This window comes from Hyperolius riggenbachi, chromosome 1 (assembly GCF_040937935.1).
Source record: "Hyperolius riggenbachi isolate aHypRig1 chromosome 1, aHypRig1.pri, whole genome shotgun sequence".
NCBI lineage: Eukaryota > Metazoa > Chordata > Amphibia > Anura > Hyperoliidae > Hyperolius > Hyperolius riggenbachi.
In genome coordinates this window covers 54328017-54355366 of record NC_090646.1, presented here as the reverse complement: position 1 = coordinate 54355366, position 27350 = coordinate 54328017, and the positions used below count along the sequence as shown (strand labels likewise).

Here is a 27350-nt window from a genome sequence, read left to right as displayed (position 1 = left end):
GATGCTGCCGCTACATAAATCAATAATAACAATAATAACCTGTCTCTTCTCCCCATACAGATGGACGTTGGGATGATCTATGCAGAACCGAGTAAGTTTGTTATGGATACTCTTTCACTTGTTTTGCTTAAAGAGAAACTCCAACCTAGAATTGAACTTTATCCCAATCAGTAGCTGATTCTCCCTTTTACATGAGAAATATAATGCTTTTCACAAACAGACCATCAGGGGGCGCTGTATGACTGATTTTGTGCTGAAACCCCTCCCACAAGAAGCTCTGGGACCGCGGTACTTTTGGCAGTTTGTTACAATGTAACAAGGGTTCACAGACAGGAAATAGCTGTTTACAGCTGTCTCTAACAGCCAAAACAGCTAGCAGCAGCTACATAACCTGCCCACAGTAAAATGTCACCATGTAATAAATGTCAGAATGTAAATCGGGGAGAGGAAAGATTTTACTATGGGCTAACACTGACTAAATCATGTATACATAATTATTGTAAAAATGAAGCACTTTTTTATTACATTATTTTCACTGGAGTTCCTCTTTAAGATAGCACTGCAACAATAATTTAAAGTGGACCTGTAACCCAGGATTGATCTTCATTCCAGTCAGCAGCTGATACCCCCTTTCCCACCAGAAATCTTTACCTTGTTTTGAAGAGATCATCAGGGGGGTCTGTGTGGCTGGTATTGTGGTGAACCCCTCCCACAGTGTGATGTCAGGACCATGGTCCTGACAGTTTCCTGTCTGTTAGCCTTGTTGCAATGTGGGACATAACAGCTGTTTCCAACTGCAAAGCAAGCAGTATCTTCTGCAATTGGTGCTATTTTTTTTCATGTCTGCCAGCAGTAAAGATGATCCGCAGGCTAATTGTGGATCAAACAATATGACCAAAGTACATGGTGAATACCAATAATGTCTTGATCTCTCTTCTATTTTTAATTTCTCACTTTGCAATGTATTGATATATTTTCTTCCCCTCTTTGCTATAGTTCCTCTTTAAGTATTCACCCTCCCCCCGTCCCAGACAACGCACTGGCAATGGCATTACTTGTCCACTGTTGTGTGCCAGCTTGTAGCTGACTGATCCATGAACCGGCAGGACTGCATCTAAGGGCATCAGTTAATCATTTTCCTGTAACGCTTCATTAACATTCATGGGAAAGAGGTACAACTAGCTTGTTTAGGCAACAAAGTCTCCCAGCATGCACTTGTGCCAATTCCCCAAATATGGAGACCAGCAGATAGATGCGTGTCTGAACTGATGGTACTGATGGTTACTGACAGTAAGTTGTCAGTAACAAGAGAATAGAAGTCATCTAGGCTGGGCGCACACTTGGCAGTGCGGGAAAAATGTAGTGTTTTGATGCATATGCGCTTGTGCGTTTTAGTGCATTTTCCATGCGTGTTTTGTGCGTTTGCGTTTTCCCCCCACACATGCGGTTTTCTTGTGTTTTGTGTGCGTTTTAATGTGTTTGCGGTTCACATATACAAAGCGCATATGTGTTTTTGTCCCTGGTGGTGCCTAACCCTAACCACCCCCCTGGTGGTGCCTAACCCTAAAACCCCACTGGTGGTGCCTAACTCTAACCTCTCCCCTGGTAGTGCCTAACCCTAACCACCTCCCTGGTGGTGCCTAACCCTAAGCAACCCCCTGGAGGTGCCTAACCCTAACCACCCCCCTGGTGGTGCCTAACCCTAACCACCCCCCCCTGGTGGTGCCTAACCCTAACCACCCCCCTGGTGGTGCCTAACCCTAAGCAACCCCCTGGAGGTGCCTAACCCTAAACACCCCCCTGCTGGTGCCTAACTCGAAGACTTCCCTGGTGATGCCTAACCCTAACCACCACCCTGGAGGTGCCTAACCCTAACCACCCCTCTGAAGGTGCCTGATCCTAAGCACCCCCCCTGGTGATGCCTAACCCTAAGACCTCCCTGGTGGTGCCTAACCCTAAGACCTCCCTGGTGGTGCCTAACCCTAAATCTCCCCTGGTGGTGCCTAACCCTAAGACCCCCCCCCCCCAGTGGTGCCTAACCCTAACCTTGACAGTGTTACATTAAATCCATTCACTGTTTTGAAGTTAAATAACGTCTGCAGTTTGGCTTATGCAGAGCCGGCCTTAGAGTATGCGGGGCCTGGGGCGAGTGTCATATGTGGGACCTAGAGGCATAAGTGAAGGCCATGTACCATACCACCACAGTCACGGGCTTTTCCACCTCTAAAGTAGTATGCCTTATTATTGTTTAAAAACTTGTTAAAGACCCCTAAGCCAACCAATACAGGAACAATTACAATACGTAATGTAATCAAACTGTACCTATCCCTAGCTCCCCACCCAGCCTCTACCTATCCCTAGCTCCCCATGAAACCTAGCACCAATCCCCAGCCAGTCTGGAAGCTCCAGCCTGAGCCCCCTCCAGCTCCAGTCCATGCTTGACTGACCTAATTGCCCCTGGGGCCCTCAGGCTGAGGCTATTGCACGTTACCTTAATCTGACATTTGGCAAGCTTCATGTCAGTGCAGAAATTCATTACAAAAATGCAAACAGCACAGTACTGTAAAGCATGCTGAAGATGAAAACCTGAGCAATAAAAGGGGGGCGGTGCAAAATATAAGGTGTGTAAAACAAAATAGGAAAATCTGAGTATTTGTAAATGACACACTGCTCAGAACACAAACAGGTAGACTTCTGTAGACCTTTCCTTCACCACCATCAAAATGAGCATGGTATGGCGGGCATGACATGCAGGGCCCTCTTCATGTGCGGGGCCTGGGGCGATCGCCCCACTTGCCACCCCCAAAGGCCGCCTCTGGGCTTATGTAGGGCGCTATTGATAAATAACGTTAGTGTGTGCCGTTTTTCTTCTGTTTTCCCTGTGCACCATTATTATGCAGTACTAACGATAAATAGCGATAAGCGTATCTTTTTAAGGAGAACATTTCACTTTTACTACAGCAGTTGACAGAGTGTTTGCAAATGAAGAAACAGTCCAACACAGTAGTGAGCGTAGCCCGTCCATGAAACTTGGTGTTGTGTTGTACTACATTCAATTAAATATAGAGGGTTTACAACATCATTTACAGATCACCATATGCTGTTTTTATTTACATCTTTGCTCCAAAGCTTTTTGGGAAAAGGCTTGTTGTTAGAAAGATAGACATACAGTACTGAGATAGTAACTGTGAAATGGATCAAGAGCACCACCTAGCGGTACTTAGAGGAACAGCACAATGTAAAAGAATACAAAAATGAATTAGCAGTGGCGTTATCTAGTGGCGACTGTATTATGGCATTTTGTGTTTATCACTTAAGCACTTTTACACAGTTTCACTATGCAAAGTATGGGTTTGTGCGTCAGTGTCATTGCTATGTATGCAGCCAGCAGCACCGTTTGGATTTTTGTAACAGTCAGTGATTAAATTTGATGTTTTCTTAATTCCCTGCCTCTTTGTTCTAATTTAGACAAGACAAGACAAATAACATTTATATCGCGCTTTTCTCCTGGCGGACTAAAAGCGCCAGAGCAGCAGCCACTAGGACGCGCCCTGTAGGCAGTAGCAGTGTTAGTGAGACTTGCCTAAGGTCTCCTACTGAATAGGTGCTGGCTTACTGAACAGGCAGAGCCGAGATTCGAACCCTGGTCTCCTGCGTCAGAGGCAGAGCTGTAAATCTGACTGACGACACATGATGGCAGTATAACTGTGTAGCTGAAGGCTCCTCAGAGTTCCCAGGATGCCCAGATTAGGCCAGTGTTCCGTGTACAAGGCAGAAACGGGCCAACTAGCCATTCCAACCAAGCCGTGTTCGCTAGATTGGGGGCAGAGTAGTTGGTAATACCTTCTGTTGGGGAGATATTCACTCCACAGGGGGAGATAGAGGAAAATGGGGACACTTTCCTTCCACTTTGACCTTCATTTCTTCTCAGAACAGGCTGCAAAAGATATTCCCATGGCAGAGTGGGTGGGGTGGAATGATAGTCCTGATTTCCCCGCTAGATAAGCCACATACACTAATGGCCTGAAAGGGATAACAGAGTTGCTTTCAACTAAGGTTTATCACCCAATGTGCAATGAGCTCACGGATTGTTATACGATCACTAATTGCAGGATGGGACGCTGAATTAAAGTGAACCAGAGACGAAGCACCCTCATGTATTTCACCATAAATATAAGTGGGAACATTAGAGAAAACACCTACCCTGTTCTCTGTTTCATTCTTCACTGCTCAGCCTGCTTGTTATCAGCCCTGATAAAATCCCCGACTGAGCAATCAGTCTGGCTTTGCTCAGGAATCATTATAGTTGCGTCATTATAGCAGAGCCAGAAGGGGGCAGGCTTGGGCTTGAAAAGACATCAGAGAAGACAGACTCAGCTATAATGATTCCTGAGCAAAGCCAGACAGAGTGCTCAGTCGGGGATTTTATCAGGGCTGTAACAAGCAGGCTGAGCAGTGATGGATGAAGCAGAGAGCAGGGTAGGTGCTTTCTCTAATGTTCCCACTGATAAATATGTAAAATACATGAGGGTGCTTCGTCTCTGGTTCACTTTAAACACAGCAGAGAGTTTCTGTGTGTACGCTTCAGTGATTGTAAGTGGAAGAGTGCTAGTGCTAAGCGCTTTTGAAGGCAATTTTCCCTTTGCTTTCAGAGCAATTTGCGCTTCCTTAAGCGCTTTTGTACAGCGATTTTTTTCCCCTCTTCCTGACAACACTCAGAAAGTGAACTCTTTGACCTAAAACTGAAAAAAACACAATGGGCCTGATTCACAAAGGGGTGCAAAGTGTTTGCACGCCAGTGAAAAACCCTTTATTACGCCTAAACTCAGTTATCACGCCTAAACTTTTCAAGAAGAAACCCGCGCAAATTTTCCGCGCGCAAAGTATTGCGTGCGCAATCGCGCAGCGCACGGTGCGGTGCGCGCGATGCGCCCATTAAACCCTATGGGCGGTGCGCGCGCAAAACTTTGCGCGCGGGAGTTTGCGCGCGGTAAAGAGCACAAAGCGGTGCTAACTCAGCGGTGCAAAGGTTATCACGCCTAAAGTCTTTTAGGCGTGATAACTGAGTTATCACCGCTTTGTGAATCAGGCCCCATGTATTTATTCTTGAAAGCACTGGGCAAATTGCTGTTCAAATCGCCCCTTCAAGTGCCTTGCGATTTCTCTATAGCTTGTATTAAAGCGCAAACGCTCGGGAAATGGTGCAGGAGCCGCATCTGTGATTGTAAAGAATGCTCAGCACTCGTGTGAGAACACTCACATAGAGCAACATTGCAGATGCGCTTTAAAAGCGATTTTAAAAAATTTTAAAAAGCGAAAATGCTGCTAATGTGAACAAGCCCTCAAACTTTTGGCCTTCTGGAGGTTGGATCTTCACCAGGTCATGCAGTCTCCAAGAGAGGGTGTCCAGCCTAAACATAGGTCTCCCCTGGTGCTCCCAAGGACAAAATCAGCTATTGTGCTCTCTTCCCACTGCTGCCAACCAGACTGTACCAGACATACAACCAGACTGTGTCTATCACAGCATAACATGCTCAGTGATTGTGTATTGCAGAACACGCCTTCCTGAAAAAATGGCTGCTTCTCTCCGACTCAGAAGATTTTGCCGCCGGGGCGAAGGGTTACCTGAAAGTCAGCCTGTTTGTGCTGGGCCCCGGAGATGAGAGTCCGGTACGTGACTGTGTGTTGTATTCCCCTGTTCTGCCGTGTACCTAAACTCCTCACCCAATATACGATGCACTGATCCAGATCTCTGCTGCAACCAAACAGAAGTTCTTGGCGACCCATAAAGTCCTTCAGCTGTAAAGACAAAATGTTCTTCTGACAAAGCTTTCAGTCACTAGAATCAAAAACAGGAGGTGGTTAGTATGTCGCTACACTTTGCTTCATGTTCTTTCTCACGGGAGGACTGTTCTCTTAGGGTTCCTTCACACCAGTGATCTGCAAACTTGGCTCTCCAACTGTTAAAGGTAACCTTAAGTCTCCCCCAAAAAATGACTTTTACTCACCTGGGGCTTCCCTCAGCCCCCTGCAGCCGATCGGTGCCCTCGCCATGTCTCGGAGATCCTCCCCTCCTCGCCGGCGACCACTTCCGGTTTCACCGCAATAGCAGCATAGGGGGCGATATTGTGGCTGGGAACGCGAAGAATCACTCGCGTTCCCATGCCTGTCGGGTCCTGAAGGCAAAACCGGAAGTGGTCGCCGGCGAGGACGGGAGGATCTCCGAGACACGGCGAGGGCACCTATCGACTGCAGGGGGCTGAGGGAAGCCCCAGGTGAGTAAAAGTCATTTTTTTGGGAGACTTAAGGTTACCTTTAACCCTCTGGGCGATACAATTAGATCGCCCAGGAGGGGGCGCAGCACTTTTTTTAAAAAAAAAATTATTTTTTAAATCATGTAGCGAGCCCTGGGCTCGCTACATGATAGCCGCTGTGCAGCGGCATCCCCCCACCCACTCCGATCGCCTTTGGCGATCAGAGTAAGCAGGAAATCCCGTTCAGAACGGGATTTCCTGCTGGGCTTCCCCGGTCGCCATGGTCGCCATGGTCATTGACGTCGTGACGTCAGAGGGAGTCCCGATCCACCCCTCAGCGTTGCCTGGCACTGATTGGCCAAGCTGCGCAAGGGGTCGGGGAGGTGGGGGGCTGCGCGGCACGGCGGGTAGCGGCGGATCGGCAGCGAGTGGCGGCGATCGGAAGTTACACGCAGCTAGCAAAGTGCTAGCTGCGTGTAACAAAAAAAATTATGTAAATCGGCCCACAAGGGCCTGAGAACTCCTCCTGCGCGACATACCCCGAGCTCAGCTCGGGATTATCGCCCAGGAGGTTAAGGAACTACAAGTCCCACAATGCATTGCAGCAGTCTGACAGCCACAGCCATGATTCATAAAGGCAAATGCATTGATGGACTTGTAGTTCCTTAACAGCTGGAGAGCCAAGTTTGCAGATCACTGCTTCACACTAGCACGTTGCATTGGCCTATTTTACCACAGGCCAATGCTACGCCAATGGTCTACAGGGCATTTCATACTTCCACGGTGCAATGTGATGTGGCAGAGCAGATGATTTTCACGCACGGCAGACACTGGCGCAACTGTTGGCGGGAAATATGCACAACGACGTACAGCGAACTGGAAGTCTATGGCGACGCAGCTTTTTTTAAAAAAAAGTTAATGTTCTCGTTGCGGTGCGCATGCACGGAAACTTATTTTGTCAATACACTTCCGTGTTATATAAATGTCGTCCACAGGAAGTGAGCACTAGAGAGCCCCACTTATAGCTTGGCCTGCAGCCAAAATGGAGATTACTGCTCACTGCCGCAGTAATCTCCGAGGGCTTTTCTGGCAATGAGGTGTGATCAGCACTCGCACCGCACTGAAAACGCAGGTTTGCAGTGTGAAAACGGCCTCAAGCAAATCTGAAGTAAAAATGAACTCATTAGATAATGAATTGTATGTGTAGTACGGATAATGAATAGAACATTAGTATCAAAGAAAAGAGCCTCATATTTTTATTTTCAGTTACAGTAGCAATAAAAAGTATGTGAATCCTTTGGAATTATACGGATTTCTGCACAAATTGGTCATAAAATGTGATCTGATCTTCATCTCAGTCACAACAATAGACAATCAAAGTCTGTTTAACCTCCCTGGCGGTCTATTAAAACCGCCAGGGTGGCGGCGCAGCACTTTTTAAATTTTTTTTTTAATTTTTTTAAATCCATGTAGCTAGCCTTGCGCTAGCTACATGATAGCCGCTGTGCAGCGGCATTCCCCCAATCGCCTCAGGCGATCAGAGCAAACAGGAAATCCCGTTCAGAACGAGATTTCCTGTTTGGCTTCCCCCGTCGCCACGGCGACGATCGGGGATGACGTCATCCACGTCATGGCGTCTGCGGGAGTCCTGATCCACCCCTTAGCGCAGCCTGGCGGTGATTGGCCAGGCTGCGCAAGGGGTCTCGGGGGGGGGGCCTCTAACGCGGCGAATCGGCGTGGAGCAGCGGCGATCGGCTTGTACACGCAGCTAGCAAAGTGCTAGCTGATTGTAACAAAGCAAACCGCGTGGAAATCGGCCCACCAGGGGCTGAGAAATCCTCCGTGGTGGCTTAGCCTGAGCTCAGCTCGGGCTTACCGCTGAGGAGGTTAAACTAATACCACACAAATAATTCAATGTGTCCATGTTTTTATTGAACACACCATGTAAATATTAACAGTGCAGGTGGAAGAAGTATGTGAACCCCAAGACTAATGACGTCTCCAAGAGCTTATTGGAGTGTGGTGGACGTACCTCCAAGTAGAAGATACAAATTATCTATTTCAAAAACTGCTTTATTTAGACAAAAACTCCACTTGTTTCTCTAAACTAAGCTGTTTTTGAAATAGACCGTTTGTGTCCTCCATCACTACCTCCCTTGTAACCTTTTGCCAGCCATTTTTATTTTCATTTTTTTTACGTGCGCTGCGGTGCTACGTTATTTTGTGCCTCCCCAGCCTGCCAGTGTGCCTCCCGCAGACTAATGCAGAGTGGTATGGGGTGTGCTTAATGTTTGCCTGATCTGGACGCAGGATTGGCTCTTCTCTTAGCGTGTGTGTCTCTGAGGTATGTGTTTCTGATAAGTTGATTGGTTGGATTCCATTGCAGGTGGAGAAGAAGGAAACAGTAGAAGACAAGGAAGACATTGAGGGGAACTTGTTGCGCCCGGCTGGGGTGGCTCTCCGAGGAGCCCACCTAACGCTCCGAGTGTACCGTGCCGAGGACCTGCCACAGAGTAAGCCGTAGCGGGATATGGATAAGACGAGCGCTACACACTCTGCAGCCACTGATTATCTGCTCTGCATGATGGATATTATTGCTGTTATATTTATATCGCACCAACATCATCTGTAGCTCTGTACACAGTACTAAACAAATAGTGGGGAGTATACTGTAGATACATGAGACGTTCAAAACTCTGTACAATCAGGACATCCAGCAATACAAGTGCAAATACATACATAGCCGATGAGTGGATTAAGACATCACCAATACTGGTACATGTTCATATGATAAATTACAGCAGAATAAGAAACACTGGGAGGAGGTCCTCTGCCCTTGTAAGCTTACAATCTAGAGCAGGGGTGCCCACACTTTTTTGGCTCTTTAAAATTTGCAGAGTCCAGGAGATTTACCAATGTTTACAGTATATGTAGCTAGGTATAGGTGCCTTCAGTATAGGTAGTTAGATATAGGTGCCTTCAGTATAGGGAGCCAGAAATAGGTGCCTCCAGTATAGGTAGCTAGGTATAGGTGCCTTCAGTATAGGTAGCCAGATATAGATGCCTTCAGTATAGGTAGTTAGGTATAGGTGCCTTCAGTATAGGTAGCTAGCTATAGATGCTTTCAGTATAGGTAGTAGCCAGGTATAGGTGTCTCCAGTATAGGTAGCCAGGCATAGGTGCCTCCAGTATAACTAGCTAGGTGTAGATGCCTGGGTGCCACTTACCTCCCTCCAACTCCAGTGGCGGTGTCAGGGGCTCGTCCTGGTCTCCTCTCCTTCAGCCGCGGCTGACTGGAGAGGAGATGAGCAAGCCGACGGCTGAGGGAACACGAAGGGGCAGTGGGCAGCGTGCGTGGATGCGTGCGTGTATGTGTTGTGCCCGGCGCTGCCCCCAGCGATTCCGCTCCTGGCCTCTCCTCTTCAACCGCACCGCCTCTTTCCTCCCCAGCCTTTCCGATTGGCCACGATCGAGACTAGTGGCCAGCAGTACAATTTGATGGGACGATCTACCAAATAGGCGGTCGCGATCTACTGGTAGATCGCGATCGACCTATTGGGCACCCCGGATTTAGAGGGTAGTGGGTTGGAGACATTAGGGAAGGAGACACAGGAGTAACTGTGCTACCTACTCTAATGCTACCTATAGCAAATCATAGGACAGGTGTGTTTTTGAGAGCAGGTTTGAAGTTTCCCGCCTTGGAGCATGCCGGAGAGCATTCCAAAGGAGAGGTGATACTTGTGAGAAGTCCTGGATGTATAAGTGGGAGGAGATGACCAGGCTAGAGGACAAGAGGGTCTCCTGGGAGGAGCTAACCGACCGGCCTAGTGAGGCGGGACACTGTCCATTCTCATAGACTTGCATTGATTTCCTCGGCATCCACTTTGTTGACGATCCAGATCTGTATCAGGAAATATTTGTGCAGGTCGGGATCTTCCGTTATGGTAAGCTGATCGGAACCAACAGATCTGTTACAGTGATCAAACATAAACTGTTCCTACACTAAACATCGAAACCATTTTCATGTCCACTTGTCCGTTGCTGCCCCATCCGGAAAATGATTTGTGTTTTACCGTAGTGTGGACCGAGCCTTAGTCAGAGGTTAATTATGATTGTAGGTGAGGGTAATTATCTGATGCAGGTTATTTTCTGCATGTTATTAGCATAAATTATTTCCTACACAATATCCACATATCGGTTATCTCTGGAGGTAACACATCTCTCCTGTGTATCAGTGGATGACGCCGTCCTGGACAACGTCAAGCAGATGTTTGGCATCGACAGCAACAAGAAGAACCTGGTGGACCCTTTCGTGGAGATTAGCTTTGCAGGGAAATCAGTAAGTGGATTGTGTGTTTCTATCCCCACTGTAGACAGGAAATCGCACAGCAGTGCTTGCCTCTGAGTGCATTCTGTGCTTCTGCCGCAATGTGGGATTGATTCATCAAGACAGATGCAATTGTAAAGTCATTACCCAGAGCAACCAACCAGTTTTCAGCTGTTAAAGGGCCACTATAGCGAAAAAGTTAGCAGTTAAAATCTGATAGAACCGATAGCTTTTGGACTAATCCATCTCCTCATGGGAGATTCTCAGGGCTTTCTTTGTTTTCAAATGCATTTTCTTAGCCTAACTGCCAAAATAGTAAGATACCAGCCAGCCTCTCGACTCGCTTGTACACTATTTTAGCAGGTAGACTTAGCAACTGCCATTCAGGAAATGCTTTTGAAAACAAAGAAAACCCTGAGAATTTCCTATGAGGAGATGGGCTATGCTAAAACCTGTCAGTTCTGTCAGATTTTAACTGCTTAATTTATTTTTTCTGTAGTGGTCCTTGAAGTGAAACAGTCATCCTGCCTATTAGAGGAACTAATCTCAGTTTGGATCCATTTTACTTTCCCGCATCCTGGTAAACTCTGCATGTTATTCTGCGTTTGTGAGTGCCAAACGGCGATTAAGTTTAACCCCATCTTGGGAGGAGTGGTATTAGGAAGATGGAGGAGGGGCAGCTGAAATTTTGAATCCAGAATCATCCTAATTAAAAAAAACCCAAAAGTTTGCTTTCCTAAAACAGAAAGAATTTGCGATAATTCAGGTTGGAGTGAGCTTGAGATGTCTCCCAGTGCATCACTGCTGAATATATGCAAATTAACCATTGTGCCCTTAGAAGCTAACTGAAAACTTCCTGCTTTTACTGATGGCTAACATGGTACAATACTCTGGTGGTAGAGGAATAGGGGGTGCTTGGGCATCAAGGCCGAGGCAGAGGCAAGAGAGGCTCCAGCCTCAGGGCGCAGTGTAGGAGGGGGCGCACAACTCACTCAGCTATCATTTCCCTATTGTGTTTGAAGCAGAGAGAAATAAGACAAGGGGATACATGGCAGTAACTGCAAGCCAGATAACTAGAGATTAAGGTGTTGGGGAGGTTGTGGGCCCTGTGGCGCCTCTTAGTCTAATAGCATTCAGTGTGTGATGGCTGGGGTAGGAGGGATGGAGGAGGGGCATCTTAGTGTAATAGCAATCAGTGTGTGACGGCTGGGGTGGGAGGGATGGGGAGGGGCCTCTTAGTGTAATAGCAATCAGTGTGTGACGGCTGGGGTGGGAGGGATGGAGGGGCGCACTGTTAGTGTAATAGCAATCAGTGTGTGATGGCTGGGGTGGGAGGGATGGAGGGGCGCACTGTTAGTGTAATAGCAATCAGTGTGTGATGGCTGGGGTGGCAGGGATGGAGGGGCGCACTGTTAGTGTAATAGCAATCAGTGTGTGATGGCTGGGGTGGGAGGGATGGAGGGGCGCACTGTTAGTGTAATAGCAATCAGTGTGTGACGGCTGGGGTGGGAGGGATGGAGGGGCGCACTGTTAGTGTAATAGCAATCAGTGTGTGATGGCTGGGGTGGGAGGGATGGAGGGGCGCACTGTTAGTGTAATAGCAATCAGTGTGTGATGGCTGGGGTGGGAGGGATGGAGGGGCGCACTGTTAGTGTAATAGCAATCAGTGTGTGATGGCTGGGGTGGGAGGGATGGAGGGGCGCACTGTTAGTGTAATAGCAATCAGTGTGTGACGGCTGGGGTGGGAGGGATGGAGGGGCGCACTGTTAGTGTAATAGCAATCAGTGTTTGATGGCTCGGGTGGCAGGGATGGAGGGGCGCACTCTGGTGTCTCAGCCTCGGGTGCTGGAGGACCTTGCCCCGCCTCTGGCAATCAGTGTGTGACGGCTGGGGTGGGAGGGATGGAGGGGCGCACTGTTAGTGTAATAGCAATCAGTGTTTGATGGCTCGGGTGGCAGGGATGGAGGGGCGCACTCTGGTGTCTCAGCCTCGGGTGCTGGAGGACCTTGTCCCGCCTCTGGCAATCAGTGTGTGACGGCTGGGGTGGGAGGGATGGAGGGGCGCACTCTGGTGTCTCAGCCTTGGGTGCTGGAGGACCTTGTCCCGGCTCTGTTGGGCATTTACATGATTTTCATCTCGCATTGGGATGTGTATAGAGAGGTATCCTTGATAATTTGTAAATGTATCCTGCGCATCCATAAAAAACCTTTCTATGCCTATGGAGCTAGTAGACGTTAGGATTATTTTTGAATGGGCTGATTATGATATTTAGCTTGATTACTTTATTGTTGGTATGCTTTCTATCTACTACTAGGACACCAACTGAGCTGACATAATGGGGTACATACATGTCTTCATAGTGTCATCCATACGAGGGATGCATCCTCTGTTTGCCCCCACTCTGCTTCCATTAGGTGTAATTATCCCTGGACTAGGCCCTAACCCAGCTGGGTTGCGACCTGTGACCCGGATCAGTTATTTCCTGTGCATGTGCACTTTGGGCCTTTATCTTTTCATGCATGCGCAGTATGAACCAGCCAGACGCTGCTGCAGCACGTCCTCTTCGGGCTGGTCTGTACTGTGCATGCGCAGGCCCAAAGTATGCATAGGCAGGGAATACTTAATCCGGGTCAAAGGTTGCGACCCAGGTGGGTCAGGGCCTAGTCTGGGGATAATTACACCTAAAGGTAGCAGGGCGGGGGGCAAACAGAGGACGCAGCCATCGTATGGGTGACGTTGCAGAGACATGTATGTACCCTGTTTATGTCATATTTTCACCTCGGTTTTCCAGTACCTCATTTCCTTAGACATGTTTATTCCATTTCCAAATATATATTTGTCTCACATTTTTTTTTGCGTTTAAAAATAAATTAAAAACAAACAAATAAAAAAAAACTAAAAAAGTGGAAAGTAGTATAAATTGGGTTTAACCACAAGGTGGTGCTCTAGCTTCTCTTTACTTATTACCAGCAGTAAAAGCTTACCAAAGACTGATGAAAAATGATCTCCTGCGTTGCAGTGATAGGTAGAGAGGAGCACAAGCGTATAAGAGTTTGTGTCACGTGTAAGAGGGTGTCTTCACAGTTGTCATAGCGAATTGTCACGTCCCCTCCTGTGAGTTTTCCAGAGGAGCGTGTTGAGCATATGTTTGCTTTGCTTTTTGTTTTGTTTTTTGTAGGTGTTACTACTGACCTTCTTATTTGTGGCAATGGCGATTTGCATGCCCAGTGCGAAAAAGGCTCACCTATAGGCTGTTTTTCTTTTCTGCAGAAAGCTTGGATGCAAAAATTCCCATTAAAACATCTGCGCATGGCCATTTAACCAGTACTAACGCTGCAAGAACATCACCTTTTAACTCATTAGCACCACGCGCGTTACCAGGTTACCGTGCAAGTTACTATGGTATGCCGCATGTTACCAAGACAACGTGCGTATTAACCCGGAAATGTGCATGGCGCTAATGGTTCATCATGCTGTGTTCTTGCTATGTCATTACTGATTAAATTACCTGCACACAGCAACTTTACTGGCGTATAGCGCAGCAGGCCAGGACCGGTTCGGAGAGACACATGGGGCTGTGCATCGGAGGCGTTGTCACTATGCTTACCTCTCGCTGCTCCTTCCAAGACAGCATCTCCTCCCTGCTGGCCAGCAGCATCTGATCCCCAGGATATGTGCTGCACCTGCGCCGCATCACTCACCCACTCTCAGCAGATTAGCGATGGGATCACCAGCCACATGTGAAGTCCTGCTTCCTCTCTGGCTACAGCAGCACCTCATGTGACCCAGCAGCACGTAACAGGTCACATGAGGCACCGCTGTAGCCATGGATACAGGACACTGGACGGGTAAATAGAGATCCCATCGCTGAATGCTGAGAGCAGGTGAGTGAAGTAGTGCCGTGCATCTAAGGAGGGGAGACTAGGATCGGGACATGTGGGGAAGGGAGCCATCTCTTGCTGTCCTCTGATTGTTGCCCCCCGGAAGCATGTGATTCACATTGCTTCATGGAAGTACCGCCCCGCCATCAGGCCCAGTGTGTCTACAACAACATAAATCAAATGTTTACTTAATTGATTATATGAAAATGGCCTTTACTTTCCGCACAACCCTCGTAGCTTTTATGTGACATTTGCTCTTTCTTTTTATTGACCTCTAGCTGTGCAGCAAAATCCTGGAGAAGAATGCCAACCCACAGTGGAACCAAAGCATCACGCTCCCCATCAGAGTAAGTCCCAAGTCCCACTTACACTATGCATTTACTATACTGTATATGGAATGTGTGTATGAGATGTGACTGTATCTCCTCTCTGTGTCCCCCCAGTTCCCATCCATGTGTGAGAAAATGAGGATCCGCCTCACTGACTGGTAAGCCACACAGACACCTGCGCTCTTTGATATACTGTAAATAAAAAATATCAGAAGTGTAGGCACTCCATTGTATCTCACTGACCATGTCCAGCCAGCAGACATGCCCTCTTCTGCAATTAGCCAAGTTGGTTCTTTTTGGTTGATTGCTATTACATTCTAATGCAGCAGGAAACCTCTCTTCAGAAAACAGCAGGGCCTGATAGATTAAAGTACAACTGAAGTGAGAAGAATATGGAGGCCGCCATATTTATTTCCTTTTAAAGTGTACCCCAGCTGAAGCTCGGATACACAAAATTAGATACTTACCTCAAGAGAGGGAAGCCTCAGGATCCAATTGAGGCTACCCTCTCTATTCTGATGACCCCGGTCGCTGAGCCCGGCCCCCTGGTAGATTAGCGACAAGGCATTGCTAATAACATTGGGCCCACGCAGCTCCTCTTCCGTATTCACTGAGCCCGCCCACACATGCTCTATGCTACTGCGTATAAGTGGGCGAGCTTGCGTGGCTACAGCGTTGCCATTAATACGGAAGTGAAGCTGCGCGGCCCTGATTCGGAGGGGAGCCGCGATCTGCAACGGGGGGCTGCCGACTAGAGAGGGAAGCCTCATTAGGATCCTGAGGCTTCCCTGTCTGCAGGGCTCCAGCTCAGGTTCACATTAAACAATACCATGTAGGCATCTGTATGAGGCTTTAGATATGGTGGCCGCTGTGAGCACATGTTGCTGTAATGTCGTCCGGCCTGCTCGCAATCTCTCCACCCCGGTTGCCTCAGCTCTGTATTCTCCAGTCAGATGCAGCAGCCATAAGTATAAAGTATGGCAGATCACTTTATCCCGGAGGAAAGAACTCTTCTAGGGCCAGCTGCAGTTATTTTTAGACCACTTTAATTTCTGTTTCTAAATTTAGGCCTCCCGTCTGCGGCGTCTGTAAATGACCCGTTACTGGAAAGCCCAAACCTTCACTTACTCTTGTGTTTGTGGAAGGTGTCGAGTTCTGCAGCGATCTCCTTTCATGTTTGCTGGTGATGGTGGGGCTCCGTGGCTGGCCGGTAGTTTAGGGGTCGTCACACGGGACCCTTTAGGTGTTATTCGCCCCCTGCCTTCCAAGAATCCCTCTCTTTGCTGCATCACATGAATCTCTAGTCTTTACCGTTAGCGAGGTGAACCTAGAAGGAGAGTTTGCCAGAACTACATCCCGATGGGCTGTAACAGACAGTCAGTCTGGAGTTTATGAATGGCAACAGGGAGAGAAATATGAAAGTCAGGGCTGGATTTACTATAAGGCACTGTAGGCACGTGCCTACAGGCGCCTGATGATGGAAAGACTGCTCATTCCCCTCCCTTAGTGCCTCCCTCCTTCTGCCAAGCTCTGAGCAGAGTGTAAATGAGCAGTTAGTCACTTGGCTTGCAGTATTCCACTGACAAGATCTCCCTTCAGTCTGGGGCGCCATAAGCTCAGGGCTGGATTTGTACTTTTTATGGCCCAAGGCCTGCTATCATCAGCTGCCCCCAGACTGATAGCATCCCAAACTCCCCCCCAAACACGGCAAGAGTTAGATTGTAGACTCCTCTGAGGACAGTTAGTGAAGTGGTGGCGGGGATTACGTTATAAGCTACTCTGAGGACAGTTAGTGACAGGGATTAGATTGTAAGCTCCTTGACGAGTGGCACATTCGGTGAGTGAAAGGCAGCTCAGAGATCACTGTCAGTGCCAGATGCGGCTGTCGGTAGCCGCCCACCACTATGTGGAAACTCTGTGTCGCAGGACGAAAGTTCAGCAGGCTAACTGCTACCACCACCTTGCTGCCCACAGCCCGCCCCTCGCTTTTCTGGTGACCTAGGCCATGGCCTTTGGGGCCTTGCCTGAAATCCGGCCATGCATAAGCTACTTAATACTGAGGGTATCTCCAGCTACCTAATACTAAGGGACACCTGTAGCTGCCTATGACAGGCAAGGGAAGTAAGGGAGAAGTGACAGCTGGGACAGCCAGCACACTTGCGGTGGGTGCGGTTCTGCAGAGGTTTGTAGGTTCCTGGAGGGCGGAGTCTAGGGTGCCAGGATATCTGTGCCTATAGGCTCCTGTGATGTAAATCCCGGCCTGATTAAAGTATAACTGTACTCCACTTAAAGAGGAACTCCAGTGAAAATAATGTAGTAAAAAAGTGCTTCATTTTTTACCATAATTATGTATAAATGATTTAGTCAGTGTTTGCTGTTTGTAAAATCTTTCCTCTCCCCGATTTACATTCTGACATTTATTACATGGTGACATTGTTACTGTGGGCAGGTTATGTAGCTGCTCCTAGCTGTTCTGGCTGTTACAGACAGCTGTAAACAGCTAATTTCTGTCTGTGAACATTGTTACATTGTAACAAACTGCCAAAAGTACTGCGGTCCCAGAGCTTCTTGTGGGAGGGGTTTCAGCACAAAATCATTCATACAGCGCCCCCTGATGGTTTGTTTGTGAAAAGCATTATATTTCTCATGTAAAAGGGGGTATCAGCTACTGATTGGGATAAAGTTCAATTCTAGGTTGGAGTTTCTCTTTAAGTGAGCACTATCATAAAAAACTATAGAATGTAAGATATACACATACAGTACAGGTAAGATGTACAGCAAAGTCCCAGTTATCCAGAACTCAGGCATCTGGAAGGGAATAAAATACCCACCAAGCCTCCAGCACGTCTTCTAACCTTCCTGCAGCTCTTAGTGGCTTTCCAGTGTCTGTGCACGGCTCCCTCCGGGTCATGGATGCCACATGCTGGAAAGCCACTAGGAGCTACAGGAAAGTTAGGAGACGGTGCTGGAGGGCACGGGATTCCCTGTTTAAAACGCCCACCAGGGGTGTTCCTGCAGGGTCCCTGGCCACGCCCAGTGCCGCTCCACCACCTTTCTGCACGCAGTCTCTCAGTGCAGGAAAGTGAACTATTGCGGGACACAGGAGCGGCGGGGAGTGGCGGAGGTGGTTTTTGCGGCTACCTGATCCACTCAGCCCCGCGGATCAGGTAGCCTACTTTTTTTTTTTCATTCTTTGAGCCCACTTTAGGCTCTCTTTATGCGTGGGCTGAGTGGTTCTCTTGTTCTTTTCTAGGGACCGTCTGACCCACAACGATGTTATTGGCACTACTTACCTGAATATGTCCATGATCTCTGCACCTGGAGGGGAACTAGAAGGTAAGTGTGCTGATCTGGTATGTGGCCGCTCTGTCGCCTGTGCTGTGTTTTTGGCTATTTTGGTGTTATTTGGTAAAACGGCGGTGCTACTGCTTGGTGTCTTGTGCTTGGACCTACTGCTTACCGTTCCTCTAAGATGTCCCTTCCCCTATGATTACCTGCCGGGTTTACTTAAAGCAACTCCTTTTTGTTTTAAAGGGAGCATGTAGCGAATTCAGATATACAAATCCGCCACTAAATCTTGAAAGAGCAACGTTCACTAAAAGTACTGTTGGCCTTTTATTTTATTTTTTTACCTTTTATACGTTTTTCTCTTCCTAATCCAGCCATTAGAAAACTGTTGAAACTGGACTAGGACATTTGTGGATCGCAGCTCTGCCCAACTTCTCTTCCAACTCAGGCTTTACTTCCTCCCTTCTGAAGAGTCATGCTGTCTACTCTCAGAATGCAGAGACAACACAGCTGCTCTGTGTGTTCAAATCGTTTAGTCACACAGGAGAGCAGACAGCATGACTCATCGGGAGACAGCAAGTGAAAGAGAATATGTGAATATGGTATTGTAAAATTTTAACATGGTTTTCAGTAAGTTGGAATAGAGAGAGAAAAATTGTTAGGATGGGTCTACACAATGCGCGTTGCATAATGCTCAGGTTATAATATGTGTGCAAGGGAGACTTGCCATAGACGTTAATTCAAAGCCTGCATGCTGAGAGTTAAGGTGGCCACACACCATACAATTTTTTAAATATCTGTTCAATTTAAGAATTGCACTCATTTTTTCTGACTGATTGTAACATTTCAAAAATATGACCAATGTACCACACACCTATGTTCAATTTTTCCCCAATTATGATAAAAATGATAGGAAACTCTGAGAAAATTGCTTGGCTGTGTATACTAATAAATTGACAATCTAGCACACACCATACAATATTTTGAGAAATTGAAGAAAAATATCTGGCATTCCGGATAGATAAAAATCGAAAATAACGGGAAATCCGATTGGATTTTTCAGTCAAATGAAAAAAAAAAGCTTTCAATTTTTTCGGGAGATCCGATCGTTTTTATCGAATTGCCATAAAATCGGATCATTTTATTGTATCGTGTGTGGCCACCTTTAGAGTAGCGTTTCCGCTGCAGTTTATGACCATACAGTAAGGCATACAGTACAATGGAAGTATAACTCACTGCTATTGTAAACGCAAGGCTACACGACATGCGGTGCATTACTGCGTCGGAATCTGCTGCACCACAAGCAGTGATATTGTCCTTCAGGGGCGGGGCTACCATATAGGCAAATGAGCAATTGCCCTAGGCCCCAGCATTCCTCGGGCCCCTAAGTCACTAAATGCAGGTCCATCTGTCTTCTCTTTTGTGCTGGTGCTCTGCATTTCCTGCTTCTCCATTTGGGCTCTAGTGCCTGTTGTGAGGAACAGGAAGTGCAAAGCAGCAACACTACAGAGGAGACAGATGGGACTTCCAGCATCTGGAACTCAGAGGAGGTGAGTGTCTGCCTGTCACAACTGCCTCCATAATGCAGCTGGGACAGATCTGACTGCGTACGTACAAAAAGGGCGCCTGGACAAAAAGGGCGCGGGGTGTAAACTCTAAATAATAATTAATCATTAATAGGGTTTATAAAAATAGTGTGCTATATTTTGTTTACAAATAAAGTTTAACAAAATTATAAATCATTAAATAATGTTTATAAAATCGGAAATTGTGAAAACGTTAATCTTCCCTATTTCTAAAGTTAAACTTATAATTACTTTTATTAAAAAAACAATAATATATGTTTAATTGTTATAATTGTATATTATTGTGAATAACCTTCATTTATGGTTTGTTCTTATAATAAAATCTGAAAATATTCTTTATAACGATGATATAAATATAAGTACGTTCGTAATAAGTGTTGTAAAACATTAGTAATTATTACTAAAATTTTACTAAAACTATACCTAAGCCTACTCTTACACAGAACCCTCCCTGTACCTATCCCTAACCCCTAGACCCCCCTGTTGGTGCCTAAACCTAAGACCCCCCTGTTGGTGCCTAAACCTAAGACCCCCCCTGTTGGTGCCTAAGTAACCCTCCCTGTACCTACCCCTAACCCCTAGACCCCCCTGTTGGTGCCTAAACCTAAGACCCCCCTGTTGGTGCCTAAACCTAAGACCCCCCTGTTGGTGCCTAAACCTAAGACCCCCCTGTTGGTGCCTAAACCTAAGACCCCCCTGTTAGTGCCTAAACCTAAGACCCCCCTGTTGGTGCCTAAACCTAAGACCCCCCTGGTGGTGCCTAAACCTAAGACCCCCCTGTTAGTGCCTAAACCTAAGACCCCCCTGTTGGTGCCTAAACCTAAGACCCCCCTGTTAGTGCCTAAACCTAAGACCCCCCTGGTGGTGCCTAAACCTAAGACCCCCCTGTTAGTGCCTAAACCTAAGACCCCCCTGGTGGTGCCTAAACCTAAGACCACCCTGGTGGTGCCTAAACCTAAGACCCCCCTTTATTATGTGGATAATAATGTTTTACTAATTATGGATGCAAAAAATATATTCCAATTTACATTACGTACTGATCGCTTTATTTTGTGAATAATGTTCTAAAAACAGTAAGGGATAAAACTTTAAATAAAAAAATATATTCCAATTTACATTACGTACTGATCGCTTTGTTTTGTGAATAATGTTTTAAAAACAGTAAGGGATAAAACTTTAAATAATGTTTTAATTATTTAAATAAGATAAATATATTTAGTATTTTCATAAACGTTATTCGGCACGGGTGCATTTTATAAACGTAAATCAACACAAGCTCAGTTATAAATCATTAAACAGCTCCGGGCGCCGTTTGTAAACTTTATTTAGCTCCGGGCGCCGTTTGTAAACTTTATTTAGCTCCGGCGCCCTTTTTTCCTGCTCTGCGCCCATTAAACGTTATTTATTATGGGAGTGAATGGCGGCGCCCTTTTTGTCCACTAGCTGCCTGCGCCCTTTTTTCTCAGCTACTATACTAGGGGGTGAGTGTCTGCCTGTCACCACTGCCTTAGTAACGCTGCGGGGGTGGGGTTGTTAGGGGCACATCTGACTACTATACTAGGGTGGTGAGTGTCTGGGGGGCCCCCAGGCTACTTTTGCCCTAGTACCCCATCGTAGGTAGAACCGCCCTGTGTAGATTGCGACCCAACGGACTCGGTGTGTGGAGGGAAACTAAATGATATGTGCACTTATCATGAAAGGTATTTAGCTGATATGTGTGTCTTTAGAAAAATAGAATAGTCATACTTATCTCATCTGAGCGATCGCAGGTTTCAACCTTGTCAACCATACTGCTGTCTGTATCTTTTATTATGAAAAACACCATTTTTCAGGTTATATGACTATGACCATTCCCTTTCTTATTTCACAGACACATACTGTAGTCCAGTTATTGAGTCCAGCTTTTTATGGGGTTATGCTGGGTACACACAATGCGTTTTTTCGGCCGATTTTCCATTCGATCAATTTTTGATTTGATTTTCCAGTCGATTTCCCGCTCGATTCTGTTATCTTTTCTTATCTATTTCCATTCATTTCTATGAGAAATCAACCAGAAAATCGATGGAAAATATCGGACATGTTGGAAATTATCTATCGAACCATCTATCTAACACAAAATTGTATGGTGTGTATAAGACTTCAGGCCTGTGTCATAAATTGTGACCTCCTCTTCCTGTCTTCCTGAGCTGCTGCCATTGGCTTCCCAATAATCCTGTCACCAATATCACATAGCCGGACATGGTGACAGCAGGTCAATGAAAGCAGCTCAGTGAGGGGACGGGTATTTTGGTCACAGGTGTATGACTCACACCAATGAAACCACAGGACCCTGGCAACCTGTCACTGGGATATTTTAAATAGAGTAAAGATGGCATCCTCTATGTTCCTGTGCTCTCACTATATGTTTCTTTTAAAGCCTACATTTTAGCAGCTTCAAAGGAATTATCTTGTTTGACATAAGTACGCAGCTTTTGACCTCAGCCAGCAGAACTTGGTGTGCTGTAAATTCTTGGAATGCTTTGATGTCCCTCTACTAGCAGAAAATAGAGAAACTGAAAGCAGAAGTCCTCTGTTATTGCCTCACACTGCCCCCTAGTGACAAGTGGCCATAAATACACATTACAGCAGTACTAATTAGTAGCAAGGAAATGTAGCAAATAATTTTTTTTTTTAAAAAGTGCTAAAATAAATTGGCCTGGAGCTCTTGCTAGCCTCTAAATTGGTTGTTAAAGGGTTAATTATGTGGCTTTACATTCCACTATTGCAGAACATCTCAGTTGCAATAAAGCAGCCATATGTCTCTATTTATTGATTAATTAGGCCGGGCTTACACTGAATCATTTGCGGTCAGCTATAAAGCAACGCACAACTGATGAGAAGGAATCTTTTGTGTTTCCGTATGGGTCAGTTTACAGCTCTGTTATAATGCATGGATGTAAACTGACCCATAGTGTAATCTCACAGCTGTATTGATTAGGTCACATGATCATTTTCCCTGCTCGGAATTCAAATGGTGACATCTAGAAGAAGGCGGGGCTGTGTGTGCAACCAACAGGCGGTTCCTGCTCCTGCTCCTCCATGCTGGAAATGGGGTGGAGTTTTCCAGTGGCAGCACACTGTCAGCTACAACACTGACCTCTGGATGGAGCTGCTAAGCTCTGACTTATGAGGAAGCAACCACTAGGGACTAGACACTTGTCAGAATATGGAATTCCATCGGAAGCTGAAATTGTCATTTCCAGCCATTCCTAGCAACCACCCACTGCAGATACCCAGCGTTCATCATGTGACAACAGCAAGCCTGACACCAGTGCGGGAAATTCAGCTGCCAATATATATGGGTGTCACTGTCACGTGAAATGACTGGATACATGGAGCAGTATATGGGAAATGGTTGTGTGCTGCAGAGCAGTGTTTGGGGGTGGACAGCCCACAACTGCCATTAACTGCTACAGAGTGCCCACTGCAGCCTTAGGGTACGTACAGACATACGATAACGATCGTTCGTTCTGAACGATGAACGATGTTAAAGGAGGTATCGGACGATGATCGTTTGAAGAAAGGCTACTTTGAACATCGTTCGTGTACGAACGATCTTGGAACGAGCGTTGCGTGCGCAACATGATGTATAAACTGATTTCAAACACAAGTGTCAAAAAGAACTGTTTGAGCATGTGCAAAGCTTTGAGAACAAACGATCAACGACCGATCGTTGTACAGACATTACTTTTTGAACGATGGTCGTTGAAAAAGATCTGGCAGAATGGATCGTTCTTTACCAACGACATATCTCGTTGGTCGGTCGTTTTAATGATCGTTTGTGCACTTTTTACAAACGATCGTCGGGCAATGCCGTCGGTAACGATCGTTTCAAACGACTATAGTCGCATGTCTGTACGCACCCTTACCCACTGCATGGTCTCTGCTAACTCCGCTGCCAGGACACCCGTCAGCTGCCAGGGGAACACCAATGGTGCGCAGTGGATACACTACTGCACCACTGCCTAAGGGACAGTAGCCTAAAAGGAGAATTTCTCCTGGTAAACCTGGTAAAACCTTTTAATTATGATTGGCCAATCACTGATCAATTTTACCACCGCCCTGCAATATGAGGGTTTATCTACACAATCTGCTCATAGTATTCAATATCTGTTGACCCTCATACTATATGGAGGTGGTAAAACTGGTCAGTGATTGGACAGTCATAATTGAAAGTGTGTACTAGGCTTTAAGCGGCAAACACACATCCAATTTTTATTGACCAATTTTACTACCTCCACGTATCATGAGGACCAGCAGATTTTGAATACCATTGGCAGATTGTGTGGGTAAACCCTTTATACGACATGTGGTCCAGATTTGCCGGATCACTTATGATATCCCGACTAGAGATGCTTGAAGATCCCTGGAGGGGTCCCAGTAATCTAGTACAGCTAGTTTATGAAGTGTACTGGTGTCTAGTAGGCCTCTCACTGATGCTGAACAGAGGCAGCCACACTGTAGAGTGAACATAGCTCCTCCCCTTCTGAGGCCTCCCTTTCAAGAGGTATACGGAGGCTGCCATATTTATTTCCTTTTAATCAATACCAGTTGCCTGGCAGTCCTGCTGTTCTGTTTCTCTGCAGTAGTATCTGAATAACACCAGAAACAAGCATGCAGCTAGTCTTGTCAGATCTGACTTTAAAGTCTGAAACACCTGATCTGCTACATGCTTGTTCAGGGGCTATCGCTAATAGTATTAGAGGCAGAGGATCAGCAGGGCTGCCAGGCAACTGGTATTGCTTAAAAGGAAATAAACATGGCAGCCTCCATATACTGTACCTCTCTCTTCAGTTCTCCTTTCAGGTGACCACAGATAACACCTTCACTTCCCATGTGCATTTACTGGAGTCAGTGACTGGGTAAACCCCACTCGAGTCACTGAACCAACTACAGTAATGTAAACTTAATTTGGTGCAGTAATTTTAAATGGCTTACTTGAGCACCAAGAATTTGTCTCACAGACCACCTGATATGGCTCAGAAACCGAATCAAACTCACTGGCCAATCAGGGCTGGAAGCAAGGACTGTTCTTATGCACATGAATTCATCTAGGACTGTGGATATGCTTTAGAGCAGAAATATATCTGTCAATACCTGGACTGTCCTTAGTTTGATGTGGAAAGAGATTCCTGTTCCAATTCAGCAAATCACAGGCACATGCAGTATAACAGATCATTAGATCTAAATCTGAAGTGTATGTGGATTGAGTATCAGATTGTGTGTACCAGGAGTACTCCTGTAAATGGATGCCCGTGTCCTTGTTGTTTTTAGGGGTTAGGGTGTATCAGAGGGGTGTTTGTTGCATATTTTTCTACCAATAAACTATTTTTGACATAAAGTTCTGAAGAGTGGCGGTTGTTCCTAAATTTAATACAATCAGGGCTGGTTATAAGCTGCTCCAGAGTACAGGGGCGGAGCTTAGCTTGGGAAGGCAGTTTATGGCATGTGGCTTTTTCGCAATATCCATTCTATGGAATGCATTTCTGCAGCGACCTTTGCATGCTTTTGCTTTGTCTCACCTGCTCAGCCACCACTAACCCCCCTGTGACAGCACACGGTTCATTGCTCCATTGCACAACACTCCCCCTCTTAAAAAAGGGAATCACAATAGTCTACAACCCAGCTCTCTGTTCTGATTGATAAGGTTAATTGCACCCATTGCTCTTATCTCACCACAGCACAACCCCAGGATTTGTGAGCACTTCGACACGGTTTGGGTAAATTTGCCTGTTTCTTATATAATCTAGGTATGGGTGGCACAGTTGCTTAATGTTTAGCATTCTAGCAAGCACAAATTCCTGGCAGGGCACTATTTGCGCAGAGTTTATATGTTGTTCCCATGTTTGTGTGGGTTTCATCCAGGCATTCCATCTTCCTCCCACATCCCAAAAAACGTGACTGTGAGCTCTTCTGAGTACGGCATAAAATGTTGAATCATTTCTTTGCAACACTGTGGAAGATGTCAACACTATATAAATTCAAAATATTAAAGAGGACCTTTAACCCAGGATTGAAATTCATCCCAATCAGTAGCTGATACCCCCTGCCCCACGAGAAATCTTTACTTTTTCTCGACTAGATCATCAGGAGGGGTCTGTGTGGCTGATATTATGGTGAAACCACTCCCACAGTGATGTCATGAACATGGCCCTGACAGTTTCCTGTCTTGCATTGTGGGAAATAACAGATTTTTCAACTGCCCAGCAAGCAATATTTCACTTTGTGTATAGAACATAGAGATTAATGCCAGAATGTAAATCAGGGAGAGGAAAGATTTTACTATGGGCAAACACTGTATTTATAATATAATATATAATCATTTATAGATAAATATTGTAAAAAAAATAAGCAATTTTATTAATTATGTTATTTTCATTGCAGTTCCTTTAAGTTTAAAGAAAACCTGAACTGAAAATTAAAAGTCAAAATAAGCATACACAGGTCATACTTACCTTCCATGCAGTCTACTCCTCAGTATCTTTCTCCTATCCTACGTCTTGTTTGTTCACTGTGATCAATGGAATTTCCCGTCCTCCATTTTGAAAATGGGCATTACCCCATAACAGCTTTCTGGTCAGCACACAGTTAAACTGTAACATTGCCCACTTGAGCCATAGGGAAACATGGACATTACCGGACACATCAGTTTTCCTCTCAGCTATAACTGACAGCAACTGATAAATAACTGATATATTTCAGTTCTGACAAAATGTTGTCAGAACTGGAAGGGATCACTGTAAGAAGAAAATGGTGAGCTTCTGAGAAGAACTGATGACAAGGTAACTATGTAATGTTCATTTGAAGTTACCTCGAGTGTTTATTTTAAATAATTTTACTCAGTACAGGTTCTCTTTAAGAATAATAATATTAATTTACAATCTCATTCATAGTGTAGGAAACCACTTTATCGAATGAAACACAGTCCAACATTTTCCATCCCATAAAAACAAGGAACACCAAGAGCCCCAATAGTGTAATATGGACTGGTAAATGGTTACTAGATAGAGTAAATATTAATACTCACAAACCAGGGTTACCATTAGGCAACCACTGTAAAGGCAGGTGGGGAGATTTTCCTGACCCCACTCAGGAATAAGAAGTAGCTCTCTGTAGATGAGAAAAAGGGGGTTCAACCCTCTACCCAGGGTGGACTCAATATTATGCAGGAGAACAGAGGCGCCAAAAGGAGAAAAGGAAGCTAAATGAGCTTAAAAAAACAAATCTGTGCACAGAGGTGCCTGACTCTTCTACTGACCACATATGCTATTGCTCCGTTGTTATTGCCCGATGAAGCGGGATCAAACCTGCGAAACGCGTTGCATATTTGGCGTTCATAAATAAAATATATTGACTATCTTTACTACAGTAGTTGTGTGTCTACTTGGAGGAGGTAAGTCCACCACTACCTCCTCTATTTACCAAGAATTTGGTTTTTAAGCTCATTTAGCTTCCTTTTATCCTTTTGGCGCCTCTGTTCTCCTGCATAATATTCCATCCCATGTTTTTAGTTTCTGATTTCATATAGATTGCAACTAGTGAGCTTTAAAGGGGAACTGAAGTAAGAGGTATACGGAGGCTGCCATATTTATTTCCTTTTAATCAATACCAGTTGCCTGGCAGCCCTGCTGGTCTATTTCTCTGCA

The 27350-nt window shown here is 45.9% G+C and overlaps 1 protein-coding gene across 6 annotated transcripts in view; it reads left to right on the top strand.

The window, feature by feature from the left end:
• DYSF (dysferlin) overlaps nucleotides 1–27350 on the top strand; it is a 456891-nt gene that overhangs the window by 140887 nt on the left and 288654 nt on the right. For all 6 annotated transcript variants that reach the window (XM_068274344.1, XM_068274325.1, XM_068274335.1 and 3 more), the window contains exons 10-16: nucleotides 61–91; nucleotides 5555–5670; nucleotides 8641–8767; nucleotides 10490–10593; nucleotides 14741–14809; nucleotides 14906–14949; nucleotides 18045–18127. In XM_068274344.1, the coding sequence (XP_068130445.1) occupies nucleotides 61–91; nucleotides 5555–5670; nucleotides 8641–8767; nucleotides 10490–10593; nucleotides 14741–14809; nucleotides 14906–14949; nucleotides 18045–18127 (574 nt within the window). The remainder of the gene's footprint in view (nucleotides 1–60; nucleotides 92–5554; nucleotides 5671–8640; nucleotides 8768–10489; nucleotides 10594–14740; nucleotides 14810–14905; nucleotides 14950–18044; nucleotides 18128–27350) is intronic.